At 40.4% G+C, this 26,556-nt stretch overlaps 1 protein-coding gene across 4 annotated transcripts in view; it reads left to right on the top strand.

The window, feature by feature from the left end:
• cdh13 (cadherin 13, H-cadherin (heart)) overlaps positions 1-26,556 on the top strand; it is a 253,180-nt gene that overhangs the window by 150,809 nt on the left and 75,815 nt on the right. For all 4 annotated transcript variants that reach the window (XM_058088198.1, XM_058088197.1, XM_058088200.1 and 1 more), the window contains one exon: positions 3,519-3,697. In XM_058088198.1, coding sequence (XP_057944181.1) covers positions 3,519-3,697 — 179 coding nt within the window. The remainder of the gene's footprint in view (positions 1-3,518; positions 3,698-26,556) is intronic.

Genomic DNA, 26,556 nt, shown 5'->3' with positions numbered 1-26,556 from the left:
CGCCATTTATTAACTTTTTTTTTCAGTTAGCCAGCTGTTCCCTGCTGATGACACCCACACATCTGCCAACATGTGATGATTTCCCTCGGCATTTGAAAAAAAAACAGGAGTTGGGCTGGAGGATATAAAACCATCACACCAAAACAATGGCCGCTTGATTCATTTTCTACCGCTTATTCTCACGAGGGTTGCAGGGGGGGGTGGCTGGAGCCTATCCCAGCTGGGTAAGAGACGGGGGTCCACCCTGGACTGGTGGCCAGCCAATCCCAGGGCGCATATAGACAAACAACCATTCACACTCACATTCATACCTATGGACAATTTGGAGTCGCTAATTAACCTAGCATGTTTTTGGAATGTGAGAGGAAACCGAAGTATCCGGAATAAATGAAAACGGACTGTTTTGGTCGGAAGCACAAATCCAAGAAAATACAGCTGGTGGTATAGGTGCAGATTATCTGTGCGGGTTATTGTGTGGAGCTGCTCTATAGGACACCACAACTCAATATAAAGGGTTGAAAAATGAGCATAATAGGTCCAATTTAATATCTTTATTTATTGTAACTCTCATCACAAACGAAAGCTGGAGCAGCCAACAATGCCGTAGTACATCCGATGGAATGAACGAACGAACGAACGAACGAATCAATGAATGAATATAATACAATTAATGCTTCAATGCCAATCAATCTTGAGCATTATTTGCATGGGAATGATTTCTGAAGCATCTCGTTACCTTGCAACGGCAGTTTAACGACGTGAGCGTAAATTGCAAAACCAGACTGATTTGTTACGTGGACACTTTAGAGGAAGTGGAGATCATTACCCAATGCCCGTGCTATTCATACCCAGCAACATGATCACAGCAGAATAGATCTACTAGACCGGTGTTGTGACATTACTTTTAATATGATCATGTTACAGTCAAGAGATGCGGCAAAATGAAAATATAATTCAGTGAGATGTGTTCACCGAGACCACCAATTTAGCCAGCGTTTTAATTCTGCAATTTGCTGCCAGTGTGTGTGTGTGTGTGTGTGTGTGTGTGTGTGTGTGCGCTAAGTACTATGTGTGCGATCACTGTGTCATTTTTAAAAGTGTGGCTTTCCGGCTGTGAAGTGGAACAGAGTTGAGGTAATGAATGAGATGGCGGTGTGTAATTAGTCCGCAGAGGAAGGATTACTGGTTTACTTTGACATTAATGGTTCACCTTGAAGTGCAAATGGCGACAGGATAAAAACCTCGACTGACCTCTTTTACCTTCAGCTGGACCGAGACACTTTGCTCTCATCCATACTTTGCATATTTCTAATAAATCTAATTTGGTTCTCACTTATTCTGTTTATGGTCAGGGTGAGCGGGGCCATTAGCCGGGGCAGGGTACATGGTGGCATGGTCCCCAGATTGGGTCAATCCAAGGGACTTTGTGTGTTTGGTTGAAATGTGAACTCATCAAAACATGTGGGAATTTAGTGCGGTTATGGTTTTTTAGACTAAACTGTTTTTGAGGCTGCAGGTCTGCAGGCCCCAGTAGTGCCTGGCTACTGGGGCCGAGGGTGGCAGGTCCTGGAGCAGATGAGTGTTGCTGTTCTGGTGCTTCAAAGTGAGCAAAGCATTTTAGCTCATCTGTTAGCAATGCTGTTGTTCCGTGACTTTCGTTGGACACCCCTCATGTATGGACAGGTGGGACCCTACGCTCCTCTTATGGCCCCACTGGGGTGTCCAAGTCCCCTTTTCAGGTCGGCTCAGGCAGCCGAGCAATTCTTTTGTAGCTTTTTTATAATCTTAATCCTATTTGCTTATTAGGAGGATAACAAAATAAAAGAAAATAATCCCCTTGTTTAAAAAAAAAAAATATTCAAATAGTGTTTCAAATACTTCTCAATCCCATTTATCTATTTTAATTGATTTATTTTTAGTTGATCGAGTTCTTACATGAAGTAAAAACAGACATAGAGTTCTTTGTTGTGCATTATACATTGTATATTTCCATGATTGTGATGTATTATATTTCATGTTTCTTCAAGCTGTGAATATTAATAAGATGTGAATGACTTTGAAACACCAGCCTATGTATAAAAGAAGCTGTCATGCAGGAATTGGAACGCTGTTTTCCCGTAATGTACAACACTCATTCTTCTGCATAATCAAATCATTACTCCTTGTGTATTGCTGCTGTATTATTATTTTTCATATTGTAATTGCAGTGCAATGTGGCTAATTTATAATGAAGTGTCGTGGAAAAAAGAAAGGCGCCTGTTGCTTAAAATTCAAGGCATGAAAATGTCGTGTCAGACATTTGCTTTGCCGTACGTGTCCATCTGTGTCCTAAACGTACCCCTCCATCACCGTCTTCTCTGCCAAGAAGAAACAGAAAATTGAGCAAATGTTTGTCTGACTCTGAGCTGATGACAGCCAGAACATAAAGCGGCGGAGCGAGACGCAATTTAGAAACTTTTGCAGCACTTGGGAAATGGGAAAAAAAAAAAAAAAGCTCTGAAGGGATGTGACCTGACGTAGATGGTCTGTGGATGGTCTGTGGATGGTCTGTGGATGCTCTGTGGATGGTCTGTGGATGGTCTGTGGATGCTCTGTGGATGCACGTGTCCTACAAATGGTGACATGGCAGTGAAGCAGCAGATTTAGGATGTATCTTCTCCTACTTCTGCTCCACCCTGGCAATAATGCTTTTTATTTGGATCTCATTACGAGATAAAGGACATGTCCTGACACGTGCGGGATAAAGGAAATTCATAGGTTTATTTTCAACATGGGTATTTGTAGAAAGGTGTGGCTATCACGAATTATGCCTTTCAAAGATAATAAAACACATATGTTTTACTTTATAATGTATGCTTATTATTAAATGGATACTATAAAAACACCTTTTACTCAGAAGATACGTTTTTTCCTATATATACAGTACGTATATACTGTATTTTCTGGACTATAAATCGCTCCGGAGTATAAGCCAAAAATGCATAATTGAAGTAAAAAAAAAAAATACATAAGTGGCACTGAAGTATATATTTTTTGCAGGTAATTAATTTTCCAAACTACTTGACCAAAACAGACATTACGTCATATTGGAAGGCAAGTTCTACCAATAAAAGAATAGAGAACAGGCTGAATAGGTGTAAGATATGCTAACACAATGCTAATTCAGATACACAAAAAATAAACATGAACACAAAAGGTGTCCAGTGTTTTCATTTATAAGTCGCTCTGGAGTATAGTAAGTGGCAGGAACAGCCAACCTACGAAAAAAGTGCCACTTATAGTCCGGAAAATACGGTATGCTGTATGTATTAAATCTTAAAGATTAAACACTCTTAATTCAAATAATGAACTTATTTATTCATGTGATGCTCACAGAGCAATAAAAAACTAAAAATAATAAGAAATAAGAAAGTACTACTGGCAGTTGATGAGTCAGCCATGATGGAAAGCATCACAGTGTTTCATTCTGTCAATGACGTCAATACGAGTTTAACCACGTCCTTCTTGGTCTTCTCCAGGAACCACAGTGATGACGATGATGGCGTTTGATGCAGACGACGCCGCCACAGACAACGCAGCTTTGCGTTACAACATCGTTCGACAGTCTCCGGATAAACCATCTCCCAACATGTTCTACATCGATGCGGAGAGGGGCGACATCGTGACTGTCATCTCACCTACGTTACTGGACAGAGAGGTAGGTCAACATGTATCGACCTACTGTATACTTTGTACTTGGACTGTACCATTCATCTGTATACTATGTACTTGGACTGTACCATTCATCTTAATTAGTTTAGCATCTTTCGTACCGTGATGACAACACTAAACATGAGCAGGAGATGAGCATCCATATTTACGGTCTTGGTTGATACGTATCGGTAGGATCGAACATCTCTTATATTTAATGTTTTTGGCTCCAACATTGGTATATTCCAGCATGTGCCAATCCAAAATGAGTTTCATAGCATGCCCTCCGCTAACCAGAGCGAGACAGGGAGATGATTGCTTTTTTAGCGCGGTGACGAATGCCAGAACATCAATTGGGTCCGCTGGTGGAGGAGGAATATTAGCCGTTGTCAGACACTTAGCGCAGTGTTTAATTGAAGCGCTACGCAGCCATCCGCCTGCTCTGGTAGTGTCCAACAAGCCCAGTTGAAAACCTTCCATCCGGAACTGCTGCATCTGCGCTAACGGCACCAATAAGACGCCGTTTAAGTTGTAATTGATTAGAAGGACAGTGAAAGCACATGTAGTCCATGCTGTCATTTATCAGTGCTGCTTTTAGAAAGCGACGGAGAGACTCGGATATTTGGGATGGACTGGATGTTTTCATGTTCCTTGCAGTTTTGGAGAAGCTGCTGTATATAAATTGCCTATATAGATTGTCTTCTTCACGTAGAAAAGACCAGCAGTCACTCGGAATCAATATGTAGGATGGCTGTGGTCAACGGTCGTTTACACCGCCATTCTCCATTAACGACTTTTTGTACGTTCTTAGTCTCAGGTTGTTATACAACTGATATAATTCACACCAAAGTCAACTATTCCAGAAGTGAAGCACAATATAGTGGTTTGCTGGACTAGCTTCTGATTAGTGTCACCACATACGACACCGCGCATTTTGACATTGTGTGCGGCAAAAAAAAAAAACAGACGTTCACTTCAAAGATCCTGCTCTAGCAGAAAACACCTCATGACTTTAAACATCTCGCGGTAATAAACAACCTGCCAATTACAGTGATTATTACATTGTAATCACATGTACATAAAAGTGGAAAAGTAGCAGAACGGTGATTGTAATGATTACGTATAAAGTTTTTACAGTAAACCTCGGATATATCGGAAATTCGCTCACAACGGACAGATAAAAAAGAACCGATTTTTCTGTAATGCATTTCCAATAAAAATTCATTGCATATATCGGATTTTTTATAACGGATTTCGCCTATTTCGGACAAAATCTCCAGTCCCGTTCCAATGCATTTCCATGAAATTTCCCTGGCATATATCGGATGGCCGCATCGTGGCGCTCCGATTCGCCGAATCGTGACAGGCTATCGCTATACGACGTCATTTGCAGCGTTTGCAGCGTTGCCTGCGCGTCCAGGTACATTGGAAACATAGTCAAGGAAGTGCCTTTTTATAATACGCATATACCGGATATAAATCCGATATATGCGTAAAACGGACATTTTCGCATATAACGGATTTCGCTTATATCGGACAAAACCAGTGGGAACAATTGAATCCGATATATCCGAGGTTTACTGTATAAACCCTTTTAAGCTGTTACAGATATTACTATTAAAACTTTAGATTTTAGCTCAGTACATTTCCAGTCCAATAGTTCTCATTTTTGGTGTTCTTAACATGCACTCACATAGCACAATCAGAGTTGCGCAACACTTTGTTCCCCCCTCTCTCATACACACACAAGTTTAACTTTTATATTCGTCCATCTTCCTTGTTGACATCGGTATGGAGTGCTAAATATATTGTTCTTATTTTTTTCCCATTTTTTTCCCGCATTTCCAATAGCAATGCGGTCCAAAAAGCTAAAGAAGAAGCAATATATATTTTTTTACAAACCCAGTCATAGCTGAAGTAGCGATTTTAGGTCATCTTTCTTGACTTATTTAAGTTACACCACAACACGAACGCCCCCAATAGCTCAGTCACCCAGCAGAACCGGCATGAAAATAAAGAAGGCAAAAATGTCCAAGCGCCCTTTTCATCCACTTTTGTGCATTTCCTTGTACCACCTCAGCATCTGCCATTTCCACTCGGTGTGGACAGAAATCACAGCATATGTTGGAGAGAGACATTCACAGAACAACATGAACAAGATAAACTGTTGCCCTTCTGAATTCCGACGACGTAAATCAAATGTAGTCGCATATGCGTTTCTGGCTGGACCGGCGGGGGGGGGCGCGGAAAAGTAATCCAGAGAAAATTGGCAAATCAATTTTGTCACATTGAAATCAGGTTGGCTTCTCTCTCGAGTGCTTTCCATGAAGCATAAAATGCTGCCTTGATATGAAGATTTATTCCACAGGTCTACGTTTTGCTCCTCGCCGTACGTTTAGCGTGCTTTCCCCCGCCTCGCATTATTCGGACACATGACCATATTGGATGGATGGCAGCGTGTCATTTGTGACAACTCATTTGACAAAGAGAAGGGGCCATTTCAAGGCTGAAAAGAAGTAGACTTGGTGGGGTTTTTTTTTTCCACGTTTTTAGTGGGAGGAGGGTGTCGCCATGGAAACCTCCCAGTCATTCACAGGCTTCAGAAAGCGGAGATGTACTTGCCAACTACATTGATTCCGGTCTCATACTCCCTTGTCTTGAAATATGTATTTGCTCTATGCAAGTCAATCTTAATTATTTGATAAGTCTGGATAGCAACTTCAGTTGTTCTGTGAACCAGAAACCCAAGAACCGGAACTCCTTCATGACCAAAGACGTACTTTAATGGTTTTTTTCAACCCGGACACCTGAGCCCAAAGACATTTATACATTGTTTACATTTTTTTTTGCATGGGAGAGGCAAAAAGTGGTGATGATGTAAGTGCACAATTAAAGAGATCATGTTTGGTGCGTTTTTTTTTTTTATGAAAAATATATATAAAATATCAAAGTCCTTTGCAGAAACAGTTTGGTAGCCTCGGTGACAGACTTCCCCGCTACAACTGTGAGAGTTGGTACTTCAAGTGAGATGAACAGCAGGACATAATCTCATTTGTCAAGGAGAAACAAGCATCTGCGTGCATCAATGGCCGGTTTGATGCTTTTATACGTACTTTTTTCCCCCAAATAAATTGTCCAAAAGTGCAGAGAAGTCGATCGATCTGGGAACTAAAATCACTCCCAAACCATCAAAGATGTGACAACGGTGTTCCGGACTAGTGCAAAGTCTTTTTCCATATAAGTTTAATCCGACGTCATCTGTTGGTTGCCAGGATCAAAAGCTTTTAACTGCGTTCTGAATACTCGGAATTTGCAAACGGAACACAACATAAACATGCTGGTACCGCCGGTCTGCACGACCCCAAAGGAAAAAGAGCCCGGAACACATGAGTGTTTATCAAGAAGAGCGTAAATACAAAAGTAAGTGGTTATCTTAAATCTCAAATTGGAAAATGAGCTGTTTGAAGAAAACACGGGTGATGGAGCCTAATCCCACATTTCCTGCTTTCCACTCTGCTTTTAAGCAGCGTCGACTAAAGAGGACTAGCAGAGATGGATATCATTAAACGATACAAAGAGAACTGAAAGATGCCGACTCGCCAGCAATGGCGACCATAATTTTCCTCTTTAGTCTACGAAATAGAAAAGCTCCTTTTGAATATCTCCGTCTCATTAACATGCTAATGGGATTCATTAGCAATAAGATTTACACAGTAAATTGCAATAAGCACGGATCCACACTCTGATCTTTGCTTTCATACACCCGTCACTCATACTGGTCCTAAAACCGAGGACCCGTGATCGGAGAGCGCTAACGATGTTCATGCCGCATGCGTCCAATAAGTTACCCGAAGTCGCGGCAATAGAGTGATTGCATTCACACAGATACACGCGCACATCGATCAGCGGAATGGATTTGAGTCGGCGGCGTGCGCGCGTGCGGGCGAGCTGTAACCAGAGAGGACAGACTGGTAATGGCAGCGTGACTTTTTGACTCGAATGCTCCGCGGCCCATCTGGGGGCTGTCACTGCGAAGGAAAGCCAATCGATGGAGTCGGCCTGAGCCTTCCATCTGCTTCCATGTTCTACAAAGGTGAATTACATGGAGATAAAATGTCTGCCATCGGGAGTCACATGGTCTTTGTGTTTGTGTGTGCGTGTATGTGGTTCAGGTCTTGGAGTCTGGGACCGACGGGTACTGTGCTAGTAGGCTTTATGTGGCACTGTTTCCTTGTCATTGTTTATTTTTTTTATTTTGTATTTTGGTTCTTAAGGTCATTTCAGTAATATGAAATATAATATTCTATCTAAGATTTGTTCTGTGCTTGGGTATACTTGACACCTTCATCCATCCATCCATCGTCTAGACCAGGGGTGGGCAAACTACGGCCCGGGGGCCACATCCGGCCCGGCAAGTGTTTGAATACGGCCCGCCCAATCTTTCAAAAGTATTTTAATTAAATTTAATTAAAAGTAATTTTAATTTAGTAATTTAAACTCAACATACAACCTGGCATCATGGCCTGAGCCAACCTTTTGTTGGTTGTATCAATTTGGTTGTTTGACATGGTCTGTTGTTTACAAAGTGCTCCTGAAAAAAGAGACACAAGCACATAATAATTAATAAAATAAATATAATAAATAAGTATATAAATAAATAATTATAATAAATAATTATAATAAAATAAAAATTAAAACAATAATTATTATATTATTATAACTATTATGATTATTATATTTATTTTATTAATGCTAATTATATTAATTATATATAATAATATTGTTACATTTGCATATTTTACATAATAATAATATAATAATTATTATTTTAATTTTATTTTAATTATTATAATTTATTATTTTTAAAATATTTAAATATAAAATAATAAATAATAATAGCAGATTGCATGACAATTTTACAGATACAATAATACCAGGTGGACTGTTATGTGTAAAATATATAGTCTGCCCCCCCCCCCCCCCCCTGGTCTAGACCGCTTATCCTCACTAGGGTCTATGCAGGAGCCTATCCCAGCTGACTTTGGGCGAGAGGCAGGGTCCACCCTGGACTGGTGGCCAGCCAATCACAGGGCACATATAGACAAACAACCATTCACACTCACATTCATACTTATGGACAATTTGGAGTGGCCAATTACATTTTTGGAATGAGGGATTCTCCAGAGCAACCTTCAAATTTATTGACTGTATAATAATTAATGATCTTATTTATTAAACGTCACTTCCAAGGGAAGCTGACTTTCACTGGTGGTCTATGGAGCAGCTACTTGATTTTGACTGACAGCAGCCAGAAAATTGATCGGAGGTCAACTCAGTATGTCACTTTGGACATATTACATAATCCTACATAATCCAAATAATTGATATTATTGAGTGAGGTTAGTTTTTTGGTTGGTAAAACCATACCACCGTTGCGGAGTAGCTTGCTAGTTATCCCAGCCATCATATTCAATGTACGCTATGCCAAACCCCAACCAGCAGCCACCACCGGGATCCACTATATGATTACCTGAATGCCACTTTCAGATATTAGGACATGAGTGAAGAAAAACAAAATAAATGATATGCATGACAAATTGAATAATAATCCCTGTTGAGTTTGTTTTCATGCATCATATGCCAGCAAACCGCAAATAGCCTTTACTTGTGTGTTTTGTATATTAAACACGGCTACGCTTGCTTTGTAAATGTGTTTACTCTGTCATTTGCTAAATATTACAGTGGACAGGTAAGATGGATGAATACACACGGTTACCCCCCCCCCCCCCCCCCCCCACAGTTATCATCTGAGCAGCGTGTAATATCGGCCATATGGAGAGTGACCTGGCGTTGCTTTGGCGTGACCTTGGCGGCGTGCTTTCTGGCACGCCGATAAGAGAGTTTATCCTGTCTAATAGCTTATTTGGCTCCGTGTTGCTCAATGACTCCGCCGTGATGAACTGTTCTTGCGGGATCCCGTGACACTTTTTTTTTTTTTTTATTATTACGGAGGTGGCACGGAATATAGATGTGATGTGTGCGCATAGATTTTTACTGCATGAAAACATTGTGCATTCATGATTATTCCAACAGTAAATATCATATTCATTCACTGGTGGGCATTTCATTCCATCCACTGCAGGCTAATGATGTGTTTACAATATCACAGTATTCTTTTTGTAGTTTGTATACTTTATAATGGATATATTGATTTATCCAACAATAGAAAAACATTAATTACGAGCAATTGACATACTGTACTATACTGTACTACACCAACTGGATGAAAAGAAGGTTCACTCTGCTTGGCTCTACATCGGCTCTGTATGTGAGTGAGCATCTTCTCAGCTATTAAGCGTCTTTGTGCCAGTAGCGGGGCGACACGAGTGCTCGACGTGAATATGAATGAAGGCACAAAAATGATATTTTGTAAGCTGAATGCTACAGTTGCAGTAAGGCTGGGAAGCAAATTCAACTTCAAGTCAAATGAAACCAAACAGAGCAAAACGGTTCAGTGAATGATAATTTAACGTTGGATCCCAGCAAACATCAGGGATCGCTCCTCTGATTTTGGATCAACAATTAAAGCAAGTGTTGGAATTATTAATTAGATTGATCTCCAAAACCTTTGGCTTCTCTCCACAATTGCCATTGTCGTCTTGCGTTACAGTTTCATAGTTTATTACTCACTTCCTGTTTGCAGGCTTTTATTTTGTATTTTGTTTTCGTCTCTGTTTCCTGTGTTCATTTATGATTTGCACCTGCTGTTAATTTGTAATGTAATTATTTATTTGAGCTGGTGGCATTTTCCATTTGTCGGAGCGCTAATTGTGTTTGTTTGTTCCTGACTTTCCATACGTGCCGTGGGTAGTCAAGTAAACATTTTTACCCGCATCGGCTCTCGTCTCCGCATTCGGAGGTCATCGCCAACAAAACACCATACCTCACCGTGAGTTGACCAGCTAAATGCGTAGAAGCACAGATGAGGTATAAACCCTAAATAAACCTCATAGACTTATTCAAATGATAAACTGTATGAGTTCCCACCACTGATGAACGCTAATGGAAGATAGATGATACAGAACAGATGCAATCGGAGTCACGGTTTGATGGGCAAGTGGAAAATATCTGATTGGTGCTATTGGCCAATGGACGCAGCAAACTGTTAATTACCTCGTTTCCAAATACTACCCAGGTACTACTTCTTGGACCCGGTCAGTCAGGGTTTCAAGTATGCTGTGGTTGACAAAAACCCGTATTGGTTGTTAAGCACGTTCATAATTGTAGTGGAATCCTAACATTTCAGGATGCAGGGCTAGCAAAGAATCAAATAAACACGCATGCGACTGTAATACAGTAAACCTCGGATGTATCGGACTCGGATATATCGGAAATTCGCTCACAACGGACAGATAAAAAAGAACCGATTTTTCTGTAATGCATTTCCAATAAAAATTCATTGCATATATATATGCATATATTGCATATATATGGTCAACGGTCGTTTACACCGCCATTCTCCATTAACGACTTTTTGTACGTTGTGAGACTCGAGTTCTTAAACAACTGATATAATTCACACTAAAGTCAACTATTCCAGAAGTTAAGCACAATATAGTGGTTTGCTGGGCTAGCTTCTGATTAGTGTCACCACGTACGACACCGCGCATTTTGATATTGTGTGCGGCAAAAAAAAAAAAAAACAGACGTTCACTTCAAAGATCCTGCTCTAGCAGAAAACACCTCATGACTTTAAACATCTTGCGGTAATAAACAACCTGCCAATTACAGTGATTATTACATTGTAATCACATGTACATAAAAGTGGAAAAGTAGCAGAACGGTGATTGCAATGATTACGTATAAAGTTTTTACAGTAAACCTCGGATATATCGGACTCGGATATATCGGAAATTCGCTCACAACGGACAGATAAAAAAGAACCAATTTTTCTGTAATGCATTTCCAATAAAAATTCATTGCATATATCGGATTTTTTATAACGGATTTTGCCTATTTCGGACAAAATCTCCAGTCCCGTTCCAATGCATTTCCATGAAATTTCCCTGGCATATATCGGATGGCCGCATCGTGGCGCTCCGATTCGCCGAATGGTGACAGGCTATCGCTATACGACGTCATTTGCAGCGTTGCCTGCGCGTCCAGGTACATTGGAAACATAGTCAAGGAAGTGCCTTTTTATAACGGATAAAATCGGAACAATTGAATCCGATATATCCGAGGTTTACTGTACTGCATGCTGCAGTATTACAGAAAATCCTCGCTTTTGACCTTCTAGGACTACTGGCAAATGGCAGTGGGGCAGGAGGGGGTGCAGGAGTCCAGACTTCCTGGTCTCCGGCCTGTATCTGTATCTGTTCATCCATCAAAATTATCGGTATAACTATCAGTACTCAGCTGCACGGCGGTCGAGTGGTTAGCGCGCTCAGCTAGGAGAGCCGAGTTCAATCCCACCCCCTTTGCATGTTCTCTCTGTGCATGCGTGGGTTTTCTGGAAGTTTTTTTTTGGACCCCGCCTCTCGCCCCAAAGACAGCTGGGATAGGCTCCAGCACCCCTGTCAGAAAATGAATGAATGAATGAATGAATGAATGAATGAAAGAGTATCTGTACTCAAAGGACTTAACCCAGAAGTGGGTGTAATATTTACCTGAAATGGATGTGGGTATGAACCGGAAGTGGGCGTGGTTAACCATGAATCACCTGTTCATGGTTTTAAATCAGAACATTAGGTTAAGCTTGAAATGAACACTTGTATGGCGCCCCCCCCAACACCAATTTGCAGTTGTTTGTGCCACGGACCCTGGGCGTCCGTCCTATCTTTCTTCATCGGCGTCATTGTGAACTCTCCCTCGTCTGTCAACACTTCATCCCGGGCATCCAATTACTCTGCAGGTCAAAGCGTTATGATTCCATTCAGCGCCGCGGTGCCTTTCAGGGCGGCGCTCAAAGAGGCATTCAAATTGCATCCTCGCTCTGGCTTCAGATGAACCGCTCGGCAAAATGTTGTTTTCAAGTATTTCCAGCGCCGCCACCTAATCTGATCCTCACGCACTTAATTGAATGTCAGTCGTCACGTAAGGACGCTTGGCTCTCTTCAATTAGCATCTTGTTTCCTCGTGTCACAACAGCGGAACAAAGCAGACGGAGAAATATTTACTCCTCCCAGGTAGTGGACGGACAGTTATTATATTATATCATTTATATGCAAATAATATAGCACAGCTAACGCACTGATAACATTTCATTATGACAAATCTGATGTGTACTCCTATAAACTCTCATTCATTGACTTATTATGATTTGGAGATTGGAATGGGGGCGCCTATGAGCCCAGTTGACAAAGATCCAGTTCTGTGCTCCGTGTTTGCCTCTTTTGAGTGGATGAGATGGGAAGACAGATGCGTCTTCCTGGAAGAGGTGTGGTGGTGGCACGGATGACAAGGACAAATGATCCAAGTGAGGCTGACATCGCTTGCCGAATGGACAATGAGAGGAACGCTTTCATGGGTGCGGAGTAGTCTCAACTGGACTGACAATTTATTCACAGTCGTAAAAAAAAAAAAGAGCTGGAAGTAGTCTGCAGTGTTTCACCACTGGTAGCGCAAACTTCACATTTATGTGTTGGTGTAGTAAAAAAAGCAAATGAAATATACTGCAGAAGCATATTACTATTAACTATTACTGCAGACAAATCATCCACTTTAGTGTAATTTGCAAGTTGAATCCACTCAACTTCATTGTGTCACCCAAGTTTCTGTGCGCCAAAGAAAAGGAAAGCCATCACCATGGAAGTGAAAATTCATCATAAAAAGCACAATCACAATCCCAAACTCTCGACTGTCACAACTAAAAGAATTATTAAATAATAATGAATACTAGAGGGGTTATGGATTCGGTGCACTGTTACAAGAAGATCTGGAATGGGAAGCATCCCAGCTGTATTTCTTTGGATGTCATGCTTCCCAAGAAAACGGTCTGTTTTAATTTATTCCACCCACGGCCGTCCTCCAGGCATGCCCACTCTGCTGTGGTTTGTCACGCTTACAAGCGCGCTTAGGAGGTCTTCTGGTTTGGTGCCACAAGTTGCAAACCCAACTTTATAGGACTTGAAAAACGGTATCAGAGTTGATATAAGGATCCCGAATCTCATCCAGAAGTAGAGATTGGACAGTCTGAAGTTTGTCTAGAAAAGTGGTTACTTCAAGATGTCTCTCAATGCTAATTAGCTTTAGCATTTTAGTGGTAGGTTTTTTTTTTATAGCATCATCATGTCCTCCTTATGGATGATTCAGGAACTCCAACCACTTGTGCCTGATGCGTCGGTAGGAATTGTAAACACAGAAGCAGCGCTGGTGGGAAGTTGGCGAGCCTATCTGGCTTACAGTGCATGCCCATATAAGGAAGCCCGCCTACATATGTGTGACATCACAAACTTCCAGTTTTACAACGCCACCTGAGCCATTCCAAACTTCTTTCAACGATTACTTCCAAATGTGCAAAGTACATCGTTTAATAGGAGAATACAACATTATAACTACATTTATAGGTCAGAAAGTGTAAAAAGTATCATAGGTCAACTTTATGAAATGTATCTGGTCAGTTTTATAAGAACATTTAGCCATTCCTACCAGTCGCATAGTTGGCCAGTTTCATATTTTGCAGTAATTCTAAAGAAAGCAGTACAACCGTAACCCAACAGTGAGCGTACAAAAGAAACTTAAACACTTGGATCCACGATTACGGGATTCCATTACAGGGAAGGACTTCCCGTCTCGTGTGTGATGGCCACTTGCCAGAGTTCTGTCACTTCTCATCAACACGCTTTGTTGTGAACCCCAGCACCTTATGCTCTTTTGTTCTTTCCCCAAACGGACAAGGTGGACAGACACTGATGAAATATGGAAGCCCTCCTCCGTATTCCCACCTCTCCGTCTTCCATCATGCTTCTGCCCGCTCGCATTAGTGAGGAAATGAGATAGCCTTAATTAATTAGATCTCCGAGTGCTAAAGATTACATCGGAATGAAGGTTAGATGTGTCAATCATAGCTTTTTTGTTGGATAGACCGAGCATTCGTCAAGATAAATTGAGCCCCTTGGGCATCACGAGTCTTAGTGTGTGTTGTTAATCGCCCCCCCCCCCCCCCCAACCCCCAACCCCCCAACCCCCCCAACCACACTCGCTTTAATTGAGTCTCGCAGCCGCTCGGTAGTCAATGGAAGTGCGAGATTGACATCAGTGAGGACAATTACATTCACCGGGCGACAAAAGGTGCACGACAAAAGAGAAATATTGACAAGATTGAACAAAATGTGAACGTTAGAAATGAAAGATATGGTACAAAGCAGGATAAAATGTTATAATACCAGTTAAAGAACTAAAGTATTCCGGCTTGGATGTCATTGTTTAGCATACTAGGACAATCAATTAGTCATGAATGTCATGTAGCATGTAGCATGTAGCCTAGCTCAGCAATGTTTATGCTCTGAAGTGCACTTTTATACTCTACTTTTATCTTAATACTAGTGGTGTAATAATCACACAGTATCAAGACTAAATAATGAGAGCAATCAAATGATTCAAGCTTATTCAATTACATTGTCAAAATACTAATCAATATCTAAATATATAACTATCCATCCATCCATTTTTTTAATATAAATTTGTATAAACCATGAATTACTTATTTAAACAACTTCTAATCACTTTTAGCAAAATATATATGTTTATCATTGTTTATTTTAACCCATTAACGTATTTATTCAGACATATTAAATAACGTATTTATTCGCCTTGAGGGCAGCACAATGCATATTTTTGGAACAGGCTCAATTCACCATGAAACATCATAATTTTTTGAAAAAAAAAAGTTTTTTGAGCTAGAGCCCAAAAGAGGTGATGATGCAACTCCACAATAGAAGAGAGCACGTTTGATGCAGGTTTTTAGCCGGGAAAACGCCACAAGTGCATTTTATAAGAACTGGGAACAGAGTCTTAGAGATTACGCAATGAGAGGAAATTGGAATGTATGTGCAAAGACGTGCATTTGCAAGCATGATATTTGCAAATATGAAATTAGTATTTTCATGTCAATCAAGCACTTTTATGTTGATGCAGTTAAAACGAGCAGCAGAATAATAATTCCGAGGAAAAATGAATCATTTTTAGACGCACCACACCGTCGGTGTAAATGATTGTGTAAATGTAGGCGCCAAGCGTATTGCGCAACACGGTGCCTGTCACTCCATGTTCTTTTTACTATTCTCCACAGTGGCTCCGTCCCTTTAACGCTCACAGCCGGTGGCAAAGTGTCGATATTAAGCATGCTCAAATATTTGTTCATTTAAATTACTAAGCAGGCAGCCGGGGAAAAAAAAAAACAAGACCTTTTTAAAATTCCGAAGTAATCTAGCAGAGTGGATAGTTGTCAGTATCGCCGCGTCCTCGGGTGATATTGAAAGGGCAGCATCCAGAGATGGGTTAGTGATGGATGAGTACCTGAGAATGGATAACTAATGAAGGGTGGCAAAAAGAGGGAATTGTTGAGGTGGGGGGCAGAGTCATTAGGGCGACACGGCCACTTGCGGCTTTGAGGGAATTGTCTCTAAGTTGTGTCAATGATGGCGTCCATCGCTGAGACCCAAAGAGCTCTCTTTGGTACTTTCTCTCCGCTCTCTCCTCCGCCTCTTCATTTCCACTCCCGCTGTTTCATCTTTCATGACCGTTTCCTCCGCCGCCTTCCACCTCCTTCCCTCTTTCATCCCTCATTTTTCCCATCCTCATTGACCTGAGGATAAAGAGTATTTGTCAACAGCCCTTACTCCCCGCTACCCCGCTACCCCGCCACGGCTCCCACCCCGCTTCCACCCTTCAGGCGAGAATTAATTTCAGCCTGTCTCCATGAGAGAGCGCATTGATTGGAAAAGTTTGTCCGTGTGCTGAGTACTTTTTATTGTTCTCTTTCCCATGCCACTCTCTCTTTGCTGATGAAATCCGGGCCGCTTCATTGCCTCCGCCAAAGCAGACACAATGCTATCGGGGCCCATCTCTCTTTGGGTGACTATCTTTATCGGCCCTTGTATATAGATCCCCCACCCCTCCTCCGTCTGCCCTCCTCCTTCAGCGAAGACATAAATCAGCCGGTGCGCCTCGTCGGTACGGTGATGCATTCATTCCCTAGTAAAAGAGAGGACAAGAAGGCAGACAGGAAGTTGACATTGACACAAATTGCGGCATATGTGCAGAGGTCATACGTTAATTCCCCTTGTGAAGCCCGCGGTCGGGATTCCATAAACGGTATCTTATTCCGCTAATACGGCCGCCGAGCGACTGACCGGATTGGGAGTTAAGTTAACGCTCCGTGCTGCCACTCTCCATTCGATCTCGTTTCATCCATTTGGTGCAAACAAACGGACATTATTTCTTCGGGTTTCTCTTTCCTTGGCTTTCAGAGGTAATATTTCCTGGGGAAGTAACGCCACTGAATTATTTGCTGCTTTATTTACTACATCTTTCATGGTTTCCTGCAATTCGGGTTCCTGTGAAGCCGAGAATGGGCCATAAAACAACAGCTGGGTGGGTGGGGCGGTCCTCAGGGCGTCCTACTCAACCCACTGGAAGTGTCCGAACCCTGGATTTCCTACAAATATTTCACCAAATATTTTTTCTGGTCATTTTAGGACTTTATCCCCAAATATTTCCACTTTATTATCAATACTATTGGAAGTAAAAAAAAAATATTAATTGTTTTAGAGAGCAGCTAATATGGATCCCGACAACAGAAAAAGATTTTACTTTTCTGTATCTTTTCCTTGTTTACTTTCACACATTGGATGATTTTTTTAGCAGCCTTAATGAACCGAAAAAATGTGTTGATGTTGATGGTCGTCCTCGTGCTCACCTCCGCTTCTTCGACGTATCTAACGGCAACGGAGGATTTATACACTCATAGTTAGTATTAGTAGTACAGTAAACCTCGGATATATCGGATTCAATTGTTCCCACTGGTTTTGTCCGATATAAGCGAAATCCGTTATATGCGTATACCAGAAAATGTCCGTTTTACGCATATATCGGATTTATATCCGGTATATGCGTAAATGGGATTTTATCCGTTATAAAAAGGCACTTCCTTGACTATGTTTCCAATGTACCTGGACGCGCAGGCAACGCTGCAAACGCTGCAAATGACGTCGTATAGCGGCCTGTCACGATTCGGCGAATCGGAGCGCCACGATGCGGCCATCCGATATATGCCAGGGAAATTTCATGGAAATGCATTGGAACGGGACTGGAGATTTTGTCCGAAATAGGCGAAATCCGTTATAAAAAATCCGATATATGCAATGAATTTTTATTGGAAATGCATTACAGAAAAATCGCTTCTTTTTTATCTGTCCGTTGTGAGCGAATTTCCGATATATCCGAGTCCGATATATCCGAGGTTTACTGTAGTAGTAAAGTATGAAAGTCAAAATAATGACCTCACTTGCAGCCGCGACTACTAATGATTTATGTTGATGACCCGTTAAGAAGATACATGTCAAATAATTAGCGGATTGCAGACATATAGACAAACAACCATTCACACTCACATTCATACCTATGGACAATTTGGAGTGGCTAATTAACCTAGCATGTTTTTGGAATGTGGGAAGAAACCGGAGTACCCGGAGAGGGTTGGGTTAGGGTTCCATGGTGTCCAAAATGTGGTATTTGTCCAGTGTAACTATGTACTACATGGTATATGTGTAATGAGTCCACATGGGTATTCCGTACAGCGGGTAAAACTGCACTTGCTCGGAGGGCAAGTGATGGCAGAACAAGAGAGATTTTGTGCTGTGGGAATGGAGAAGATCCAGTTTACTTAGCCCAGCAAGCTTTTGGAAGTACTTTGCAGACTCAGTGTGATGTGCAGCCCCCAGAAACCTCCACTGAAGTGTGGTCAGGGGAATTGAGTCAGTATTTGATTTTTTTTTTTTTTTTTTTTACACAAACCTGGAATTTGAAGGCCAGCTGTCAGGGAGCAGCGCTTGGTTTTGGTGATGACCTGCATGGATCAATGCATGCCTGATAATTCCTGTGGCCTCTGGGCTGCAAAGATAAGAGCAGCAACCTGACAGAGAAGAAAGAAGCAAAGTCACTCACAGACTTGCCATGTCAAGATTTAGGATTCGGCATGACACACACAACACACACAACACACAAAACACACACACACTGAACCAACTCTGGAGGCAACTAAAACCAGTTTTCTTTACTTTGTCCACCGCAGTATATTATATGACATTATATTTATATAGAATTAATTATACATTGTGACTTGACAGATTTAACTAAACTTATTTCATCAACAAAAGTACTTCCAAGGCATAAATGAAGTTTAATAACAAATTTTAACAACTACTACATAGAGTACATCTGATTTGCATCCTGTACAGTATCTCGTCAATATGCAGTATCTTTCTAATGAGCAGCTCAGAACTACACAATGCACTCTTGGCATTGGTGACGCCTGTTGGCAGTGTCGAATGCTACATATCACGTCTTTGAATGCGTCTTCTGAATGCCTTATATTTGTGTTTTTGTTCATTTCGACATTTTTTATGCTTGAAAATGTTAAATTTCTAATTTCATGTACAATGTTAAGTAATCGGCTGCACGGCGTCCGAGTGGTTAAGGTGCAGGTCTCACAGAACCAAGTTCAATTCCACCCTAGGTTATCTCTGTGTGGAGTTTGCATGTTCTCCCCGTGCATGCGTGGGTTTTCTCCGGGTACTCCGGTTTCCTCCCACATTCCAAAAACATGCTAGGTTAATTAGCCACTCCAAATTGTCCATAGGTATGAATGTGAGTGTGAATGGTTGTTTGTCTATATGTGCCCTGGGATTGGCTGGACCCTGCCTCTCGCCTCAAGACAGCTGGGATAGGCTCCAGCACCCCTCGTGTCCCTTGTGAGGGTAAGCGTTAGAAAATGAATGAATGTTAAGCAACCATTCCCATGCATCTCCGGTATTAGATCTAATTGGACAAGACGGATTTAACAGTGGCCATCGCCGCACGCCATGGTGTCTTTAGACGTAAACCCAGCGATGCTTGCAACGCATGTGTGCGTATATTTTACTCATGTGGGAGGAGGGTGCCTCAGCCATCAAACAGAGCTATTTAATTTTGGTGTCAAGGCTTACGGAGATCTGACGTGATCCCATTCAAAACCAAATGTAGTCTTTGTGGAGAAAGTGATTGGCCAATTATACTCTGACACAAATCCTACACAACATGAAAAGATGTCATTCATTATTGAGCCGTCATTGCATTATATACTCCGATGGATATGAGAGGAGCTTTGTGTCATGTTCAAATGTCAGGTGACTTTGCTTCAATAAAGGTCTTGCAGATGGACCCACGCGTATCGATATTCTGCAATTATCTGCAGCGTCGCTTGAGTAAAGGCTTTTTGTCCGATTCTTAATATTGTGTAATTTTGGTATGGCCGACATACGTTTGATTCTGAAACAAGTGCTTCCCTTTGCCGCCGTGGTAATAAACCAGCGTGCTGACAGAAACGACTTGCTGCACTCCAAGCAAATCAGAGCACACCAACAAACACTCAGATGAAAGAACTGAAATCCATTTGATGCCTCGGCGAAAGCTATGAATTTGTCACTCCCGTTCATGCAAACACAATGGCTCTGGGGTATTTTGTCAAACATGTCTCCAACACCAACACCAACACCACACACACCACTCGGGCTAAGCGAGCGGCTGATTAAACGGTTGCGGTTCGAGGCTACTCTGACCTTGTATACGTATGTCCGCCCTGACACAAAACGTGTTTTTTTGGTATAACTTACACTTTAACGCTAATTGGGACAAAGGCTTCACTTAAATCTCAAATTGGATAAAATGAGGAACTCTTGGTATTTATGTCTTGAAGGTCAAACTCACCTTGACCTCATGACATAACATTTACAGCCGCCAATGAATGAATGCCAACACCGAAGAACACAAGAATGTGACCATGACAACAAGGATGCGTACGTCTGTAGCTCGGGTGTCACATTTTAGTCACCTGGACTCAAACCATCTCAGTTCTCTTCAGCAGGGGGTCCCAAACTCGACCAACTCAGGGACCACTTGAAAATCTAAAAAATGTCTGCAGCCCACCTTTGTCCTATAAACAGTTCATAGACGAAATGCTGCGTTCTCGGAGCACTTAGCTTATTATTATTATTATTATTATTATTATTATTATTATTATTATTATTATTATTATTATTATTATTATTATTATTATTATTATTATTATTATTATTATTATTATTATTATTATTATTATTATTATTATTATTATTATTATTATTATTATTATTATTATTATTATTATTATTATTATTATTATTATTATTATTATTATTATTATTATTTATTATTTAATTATAATAAATAATAATTATTATTTATTTTAATTTAATTTAATTTAATATTTTATTAATAATAATAATAATAATAATAATAATAATTAATTATAATAAATAATAATTATTATTTTAGTTTAATTTAATTTAATTTAATATTTTATTAATAATAATAATAATATAATTAATTAATTATAATAAATAATAATTATTGTTATTTAATTTTAATTTTATTTTATTTAATTTAATATTTTATTAATAATAATAATAATAATAATAATAATAATAATAATAATAATAATAATAAGAGTCAAGATTGAAATGAAAGCAGGGGGATAAAGGAAGCCCAAACTTTTAATCTGTGGTGTACACACAAGACAGAATTAATTATATACATACTCATACATTTCATAACTGCATTCAAGACTGCCATGATGACGTTCCAATCATAAACTCTATAAGGTTCCTCAAATATTGTGACAGGTCAATAACACTCTATAACACTATAATTGTTTTTTTTAAATTGTGCAATAAATATTTAACAATAAAAATCATTTTAAAATGAATCATATTTTTAATGACCACTCACGGCCCACCAGGGGTTCGCGGCCCACACTTTGGGAATCCCTGCTCTACAGTAAATACCGTGTATGCTGTAGTTGGCATCTTACTGATTTTGTCACACAGCACTTCCATACTTTCCTTTCCTAAATTCCATATCATATCATCAAAAGTGTGTCCATCTTTCTTGAATATTTGCGACTAAGGATTCATCTGGGATGCTAACATGCAATCATTCCAATCACCTGGATTCCATTCCATTCAGCAGACTGCCACCCTGCCATGAATTTCCATGTGTTTACGTGCACAAATCAAGTGGAATGAGAAGCCCTCATTAGTATGCATGAGCTCCATTAAATATTCACTCATCAAGTCTACATTTTATTTGGATTCCCTTTCCAGTGCTACAAATCACCGCTAATGAACTGAGCTGACATTTCTCTGCAGTAATACGCAAAGCTTTCCCTGTTTCAGCACCGATGTTTCGCTTATGCCTCAAAGTGCCGCTTTGCCAACAATCAGTGACATTAGAAAAACATACTGCATATGCACAAACATTTCTAAATATTTACTTTATTAATTCTAATGTTCAGGTATTACTGCTTTCTGGTGTCTAATTTCTATTGAAATGGAGCTGGTTCTTGCAACTATTAGATATTATACAATGTAATAGCGCAGTACATTGTCAGTCTAATTACTTCTCACACACATATTCACCCTCCATGACACAGACACACAACACACAATTAGAGTTACGCAACACAAAATTACCAGGAGACACACAATGGATGCATTGTTTCTCCTCACAATAGTTTAACTCTTTACTTTCACCCAAACTGACGTGTGTACTTCGGGTGTTAAAGTACTACGTAACGGAATTGCACCGATATCGATCCATTATACATACATTTAGTACGTTTGTGTAGTCGGGAATGTAAGAAAAAACACAAAAAACACATACTAGTTATTGGAATGTTAGAAAACTTGTCAGAGAACAAGTATGAAAAAACTCACCCATTTACTATATGTACGTACTGTATGTGGTATCCACAATATAATACAATAATATTATATTATATTATATTATAATAGGAAGGCGGTAAAGTGTGGACTAATATTAAACTTAGTGGAAAAACATGGTCGCCGTCCCACACTGTCACTGCCTCCTTTTTTGGAGCTTAATGCCTCCTTCCTGCTCTTTGTGCATTTTCCTTCTGCAGCTTGGAGATAATTCAAAATCATCATCGTTGATTTCTGTCAAATCATCACCCTTCCAGAATGCATGGAAAATACTCAACACGCATATTTGACTTCAGGAGTGTAGCACCGTGTTTTTCCTTCCCTGATCAAAGAGTCTTTGGGAAGTTTTTAGATGATGAAAAAAAAGACAACACGCTCCCTAGATACCTAGCTATGCAAGCTCCTCTTGTTTGTGATGCAAGTACAATATAATTGGCACCACATACGATGTTACTGCAGTAGTCTGGTAGACATTTACAAGAGAACAAGAGAGAAAATTCCCCCAAATAATACAAATTGGAAGGTACTTTTTACTTGCATCAGTACCAGTCGGTGCATGAATGAAGTAGAGAAATGAGTATGCATTGTTTTGTATTGCAGTAATACCATGGTAAGCACCAACCAAATGTGTCAGGCGTGTCCGAGACCAGGGTGCTGCTGATTCGCCAAGGATGCTAGCATCATACGTTCATTATTAAAGTGCTTAAAGTGCAACGCTGTAATAATAACAGAGATAAATGACTTTGTTTTCCCTCACTGAATCCAAGGAATAATAACAATTTCCTATTCTACGGCTTAATTATTTTTGTATTTTTTCATTTGTTGCTACCTGTGATTATGAGTAATGACATTATTCTCTCCCTCCTCTCCGCTCACTGTTTTGTGTTTGCATGATTTCCAAGGAAAGTACATTTCATTGCTGTTGGCTTTATACCGAGACACTTAAAGCACTAATGGAAATATTGTTTATTCTTGTTATTGTTTATTCTTGAAATATTTGATTACCATCTAGCTTGGATTTTATACTATTTTTCCCAAACATATCATCGGTTGATGTTGATGTCACAGTCTGAAAGGGGGGTACTTTCTTATCTTTCGGTTTAAGGCTTTGTTGACTTTGGTGTCAACAAATGTAGAGGCTTTAATTGGTCACTTTAGATATTTTAGCTGCATTTAGCCGTGCGGACAACCTACATTTAAGGTCTGTAATTATGTTTCCAGTCAGCCTGCACGCGTCGTATCATTTAGAAAAATACACAAGTTTGTGACCTTTCGATATTTACCAAAGTTACATCTGAATGCAGTTTATCTTCAGTTGTAACTATTTTACAAGAAAATCTGTGAAAAATCAGAGAGTCAAATTATCACAATCACCTTTCAAATTAAATGTGCTGAAAATAGTCCTTCCAATTAGCACCTTTCTCGCACGTTTCTTTTTCCCTGCTCAGGTGTTCAAAATCTCCATCCACACCAGGGACGCTAACAACAAAAGTGCAGTCGGCATAAAAACACATTCACTGGCTGTCACGCTTATTTTGGTAAAAAAAAAAAAAAAAAAAAGCAACCGTACTCAATTGTCAATAAAATAATCTAATAATTATAATTATTAGCCTATCCCAGCTGAGTACAGGCAAGATGCAGGGTGCGTCAATCGAGAAAAGAGGAAACAAAAAAATTTTAAAGGAGACATTAACATGTGGTGTAAAAAAAGCTAAATATGAATTTCATACAGCAATACATAAATGTGTGTACCGTCTTCAAACGTGGTTACACATTGGGTCACCGTGCAGTTCAGTGGAACAATTTAATCCAGTGATGGATTAATTAATGGTAATTGGACGGTGATGAAGACTATTCGGGACCGGTGCCCCACTGGGATGGCCTCGCCACCCTGACTCCCAAGCGAAGACCACCCATGTTTGATCCGCTCTTATCTAATTAACACTCCAACAGCAACACCTGTCGCTCTTCTCTCAAGGCCTGGCGCTGCTGTGCACGTGCACACTCACATGCACACGCACGCGCACACGCTCGTGCACGTTTCCCAGATGGGCGTTTGATAGCTGTGATGGTGGCAGGCGTGGGATGATGATTGCACTTAGCTCAAACACTCACGCTCAGGACTCACATAAGCGCACTCAATCAAACGTGTGCGCCGACTGTGTGTTTGGCACCCGGTGTGGAGGTATGCGGTAATGGAGAACTATTTCCGTCCCCAATATACATAACTGCACACTAAATGAAGTGATTAGCCTGTGCTCTGATGGTGCACCTGATTAGATTAGCCACGCGTGTGCTTCCTGCGACCTTCAACTCAACCTTGACCCCAATTAGTCCCGCACTCGTCAGGAAGAGCTGAGGGACAACGGAGCTGCAGGAGCTTATCATCCGACCGCTAATCTGCCTGACCAAGTGGGACGCCCGGAATAAACGCTATGCATCAACACACTTCAACAGATTCATGGAAGCACAGAAGTGAAAGGAATCTAACCTATCCGATGTTGCATTCCTGAGGTTCCTGAGATTCCTGATGATAATGTTTTTGTCATAAACCCTGTTTGGTGTTTCCCAAATGAAATTCCATTTAAACAATGTATTACAATATATTAAATATGACAAATACAATTAAGACATTTTTATAATGCTAGCATAAGAAGACCTGGTCAGAAAAAGTGTGCTAATATAACATTCAGGATGTGTTTAGCATGGTGGCCACACAGTCAGGAGACCTGAGTTCGAATCTCCGTTTGGGCATATCTGTGTGGAGTTTGCATGTTTCTCCGGATTTTCTCTGGATACTCCGGTTTCCGCCCACATTCCAAAAACCATCCATGTTAGCTTCATCGGTGACTCCATATTGTCAATGAGTGTGAATGGTTGTTTGTCTACATGTGCCCTGTAATTGGCTGGCCATCAGTCAAGGGTGTACCCAATAGTCAGCTGGGGTAGGCGACCCCCGGGACTTTAATATCGATAAGTTGTATAGAAAATGGATTCAGTGCCCTTAAACCTGATTGGATGTTAGTAGATGCATTCAGTGGGGCAAACTCTGGGGGGAAATGTTAGTTGAATACTTTGAATGGCTACAAATGTTACAATTTACAAGTCATCAGAGTAAAGTCTGAGTCAAGTCCTGAGTCATTAATGTGAAAGTCCAAGTCGAGTCGCAAGTGTTGGTCAGCGTAAAATACATTGTGTGAAATGTTGCATATAAACTAAAACACAATATTTCCTTAGTAACCTAAAATGTGTTTTCGTACCGTCGAGTTGTTGACAATCTCAGTGGTCACTTCAACCTAAATGTAAAAAACCAACAACAACAAAGATATTATTGATGAAAGAAAAGGATGTGCCTCAGCTTCTTCTCAACTGTCAGATGACAAGCAACGAACGGTTCGCCACAAAGTGAGACAACCCAAACGCCGCCAAACGCTGACGGACGACAGCAGGTCAAATCCCAAGTTGGCTTTGAAAAGACTGTCAAGACGGTAAAAGCAAAGTGAGGCCATTGTTCTCCACTTGCATGGATTCTGAATGAAAGGCAGCACAAAGGTGGATCTTTGTCACTCGTGTGACTTGCTGACAGATGAATTACCATGAAGGAATCTTGGAGCACTTACCGTTCTCTGTCAAGCGTTGGTACGGTGGTATGACTCCAGGTCAGATATTTCAGGCAGGACTTACACAAAACAACATTTTAGCAGCACAATACTGGCTTTATTCACATGAAGATGGCTTTACAAATTGTTCAAAGTTTCACTTTGTAATTTAAATTATGATATTCGAAGACTAATCACAAAACAAATTGACATGCATGAATTGTATACAACAGCAAAGCAACTGCGAC

The sequence above is a fragment of the Doryrhamphus excisus genome, chromosome 11 (genome assembly GCF_030265055.1).
Source record: "Doryrhamphus excisus isolate RoL2022-K1 chromosome 11, RoL_Dexc_1.0, whole genome shotgun sequence".
NCBI classification, from domain to species: domain Eukaryota; kingdom Metazoa; phylum Chordata; class Actinopteri; order Syngnathiformes; family Syngnathidae; genus Doryrhamphus; species Doryrhamphus excisus.
The sequence above is the reverse complement of the archived record's forward strand: the minus strand, read 5'-3'. Positions and strand labels throughout refer to the sequence as shown.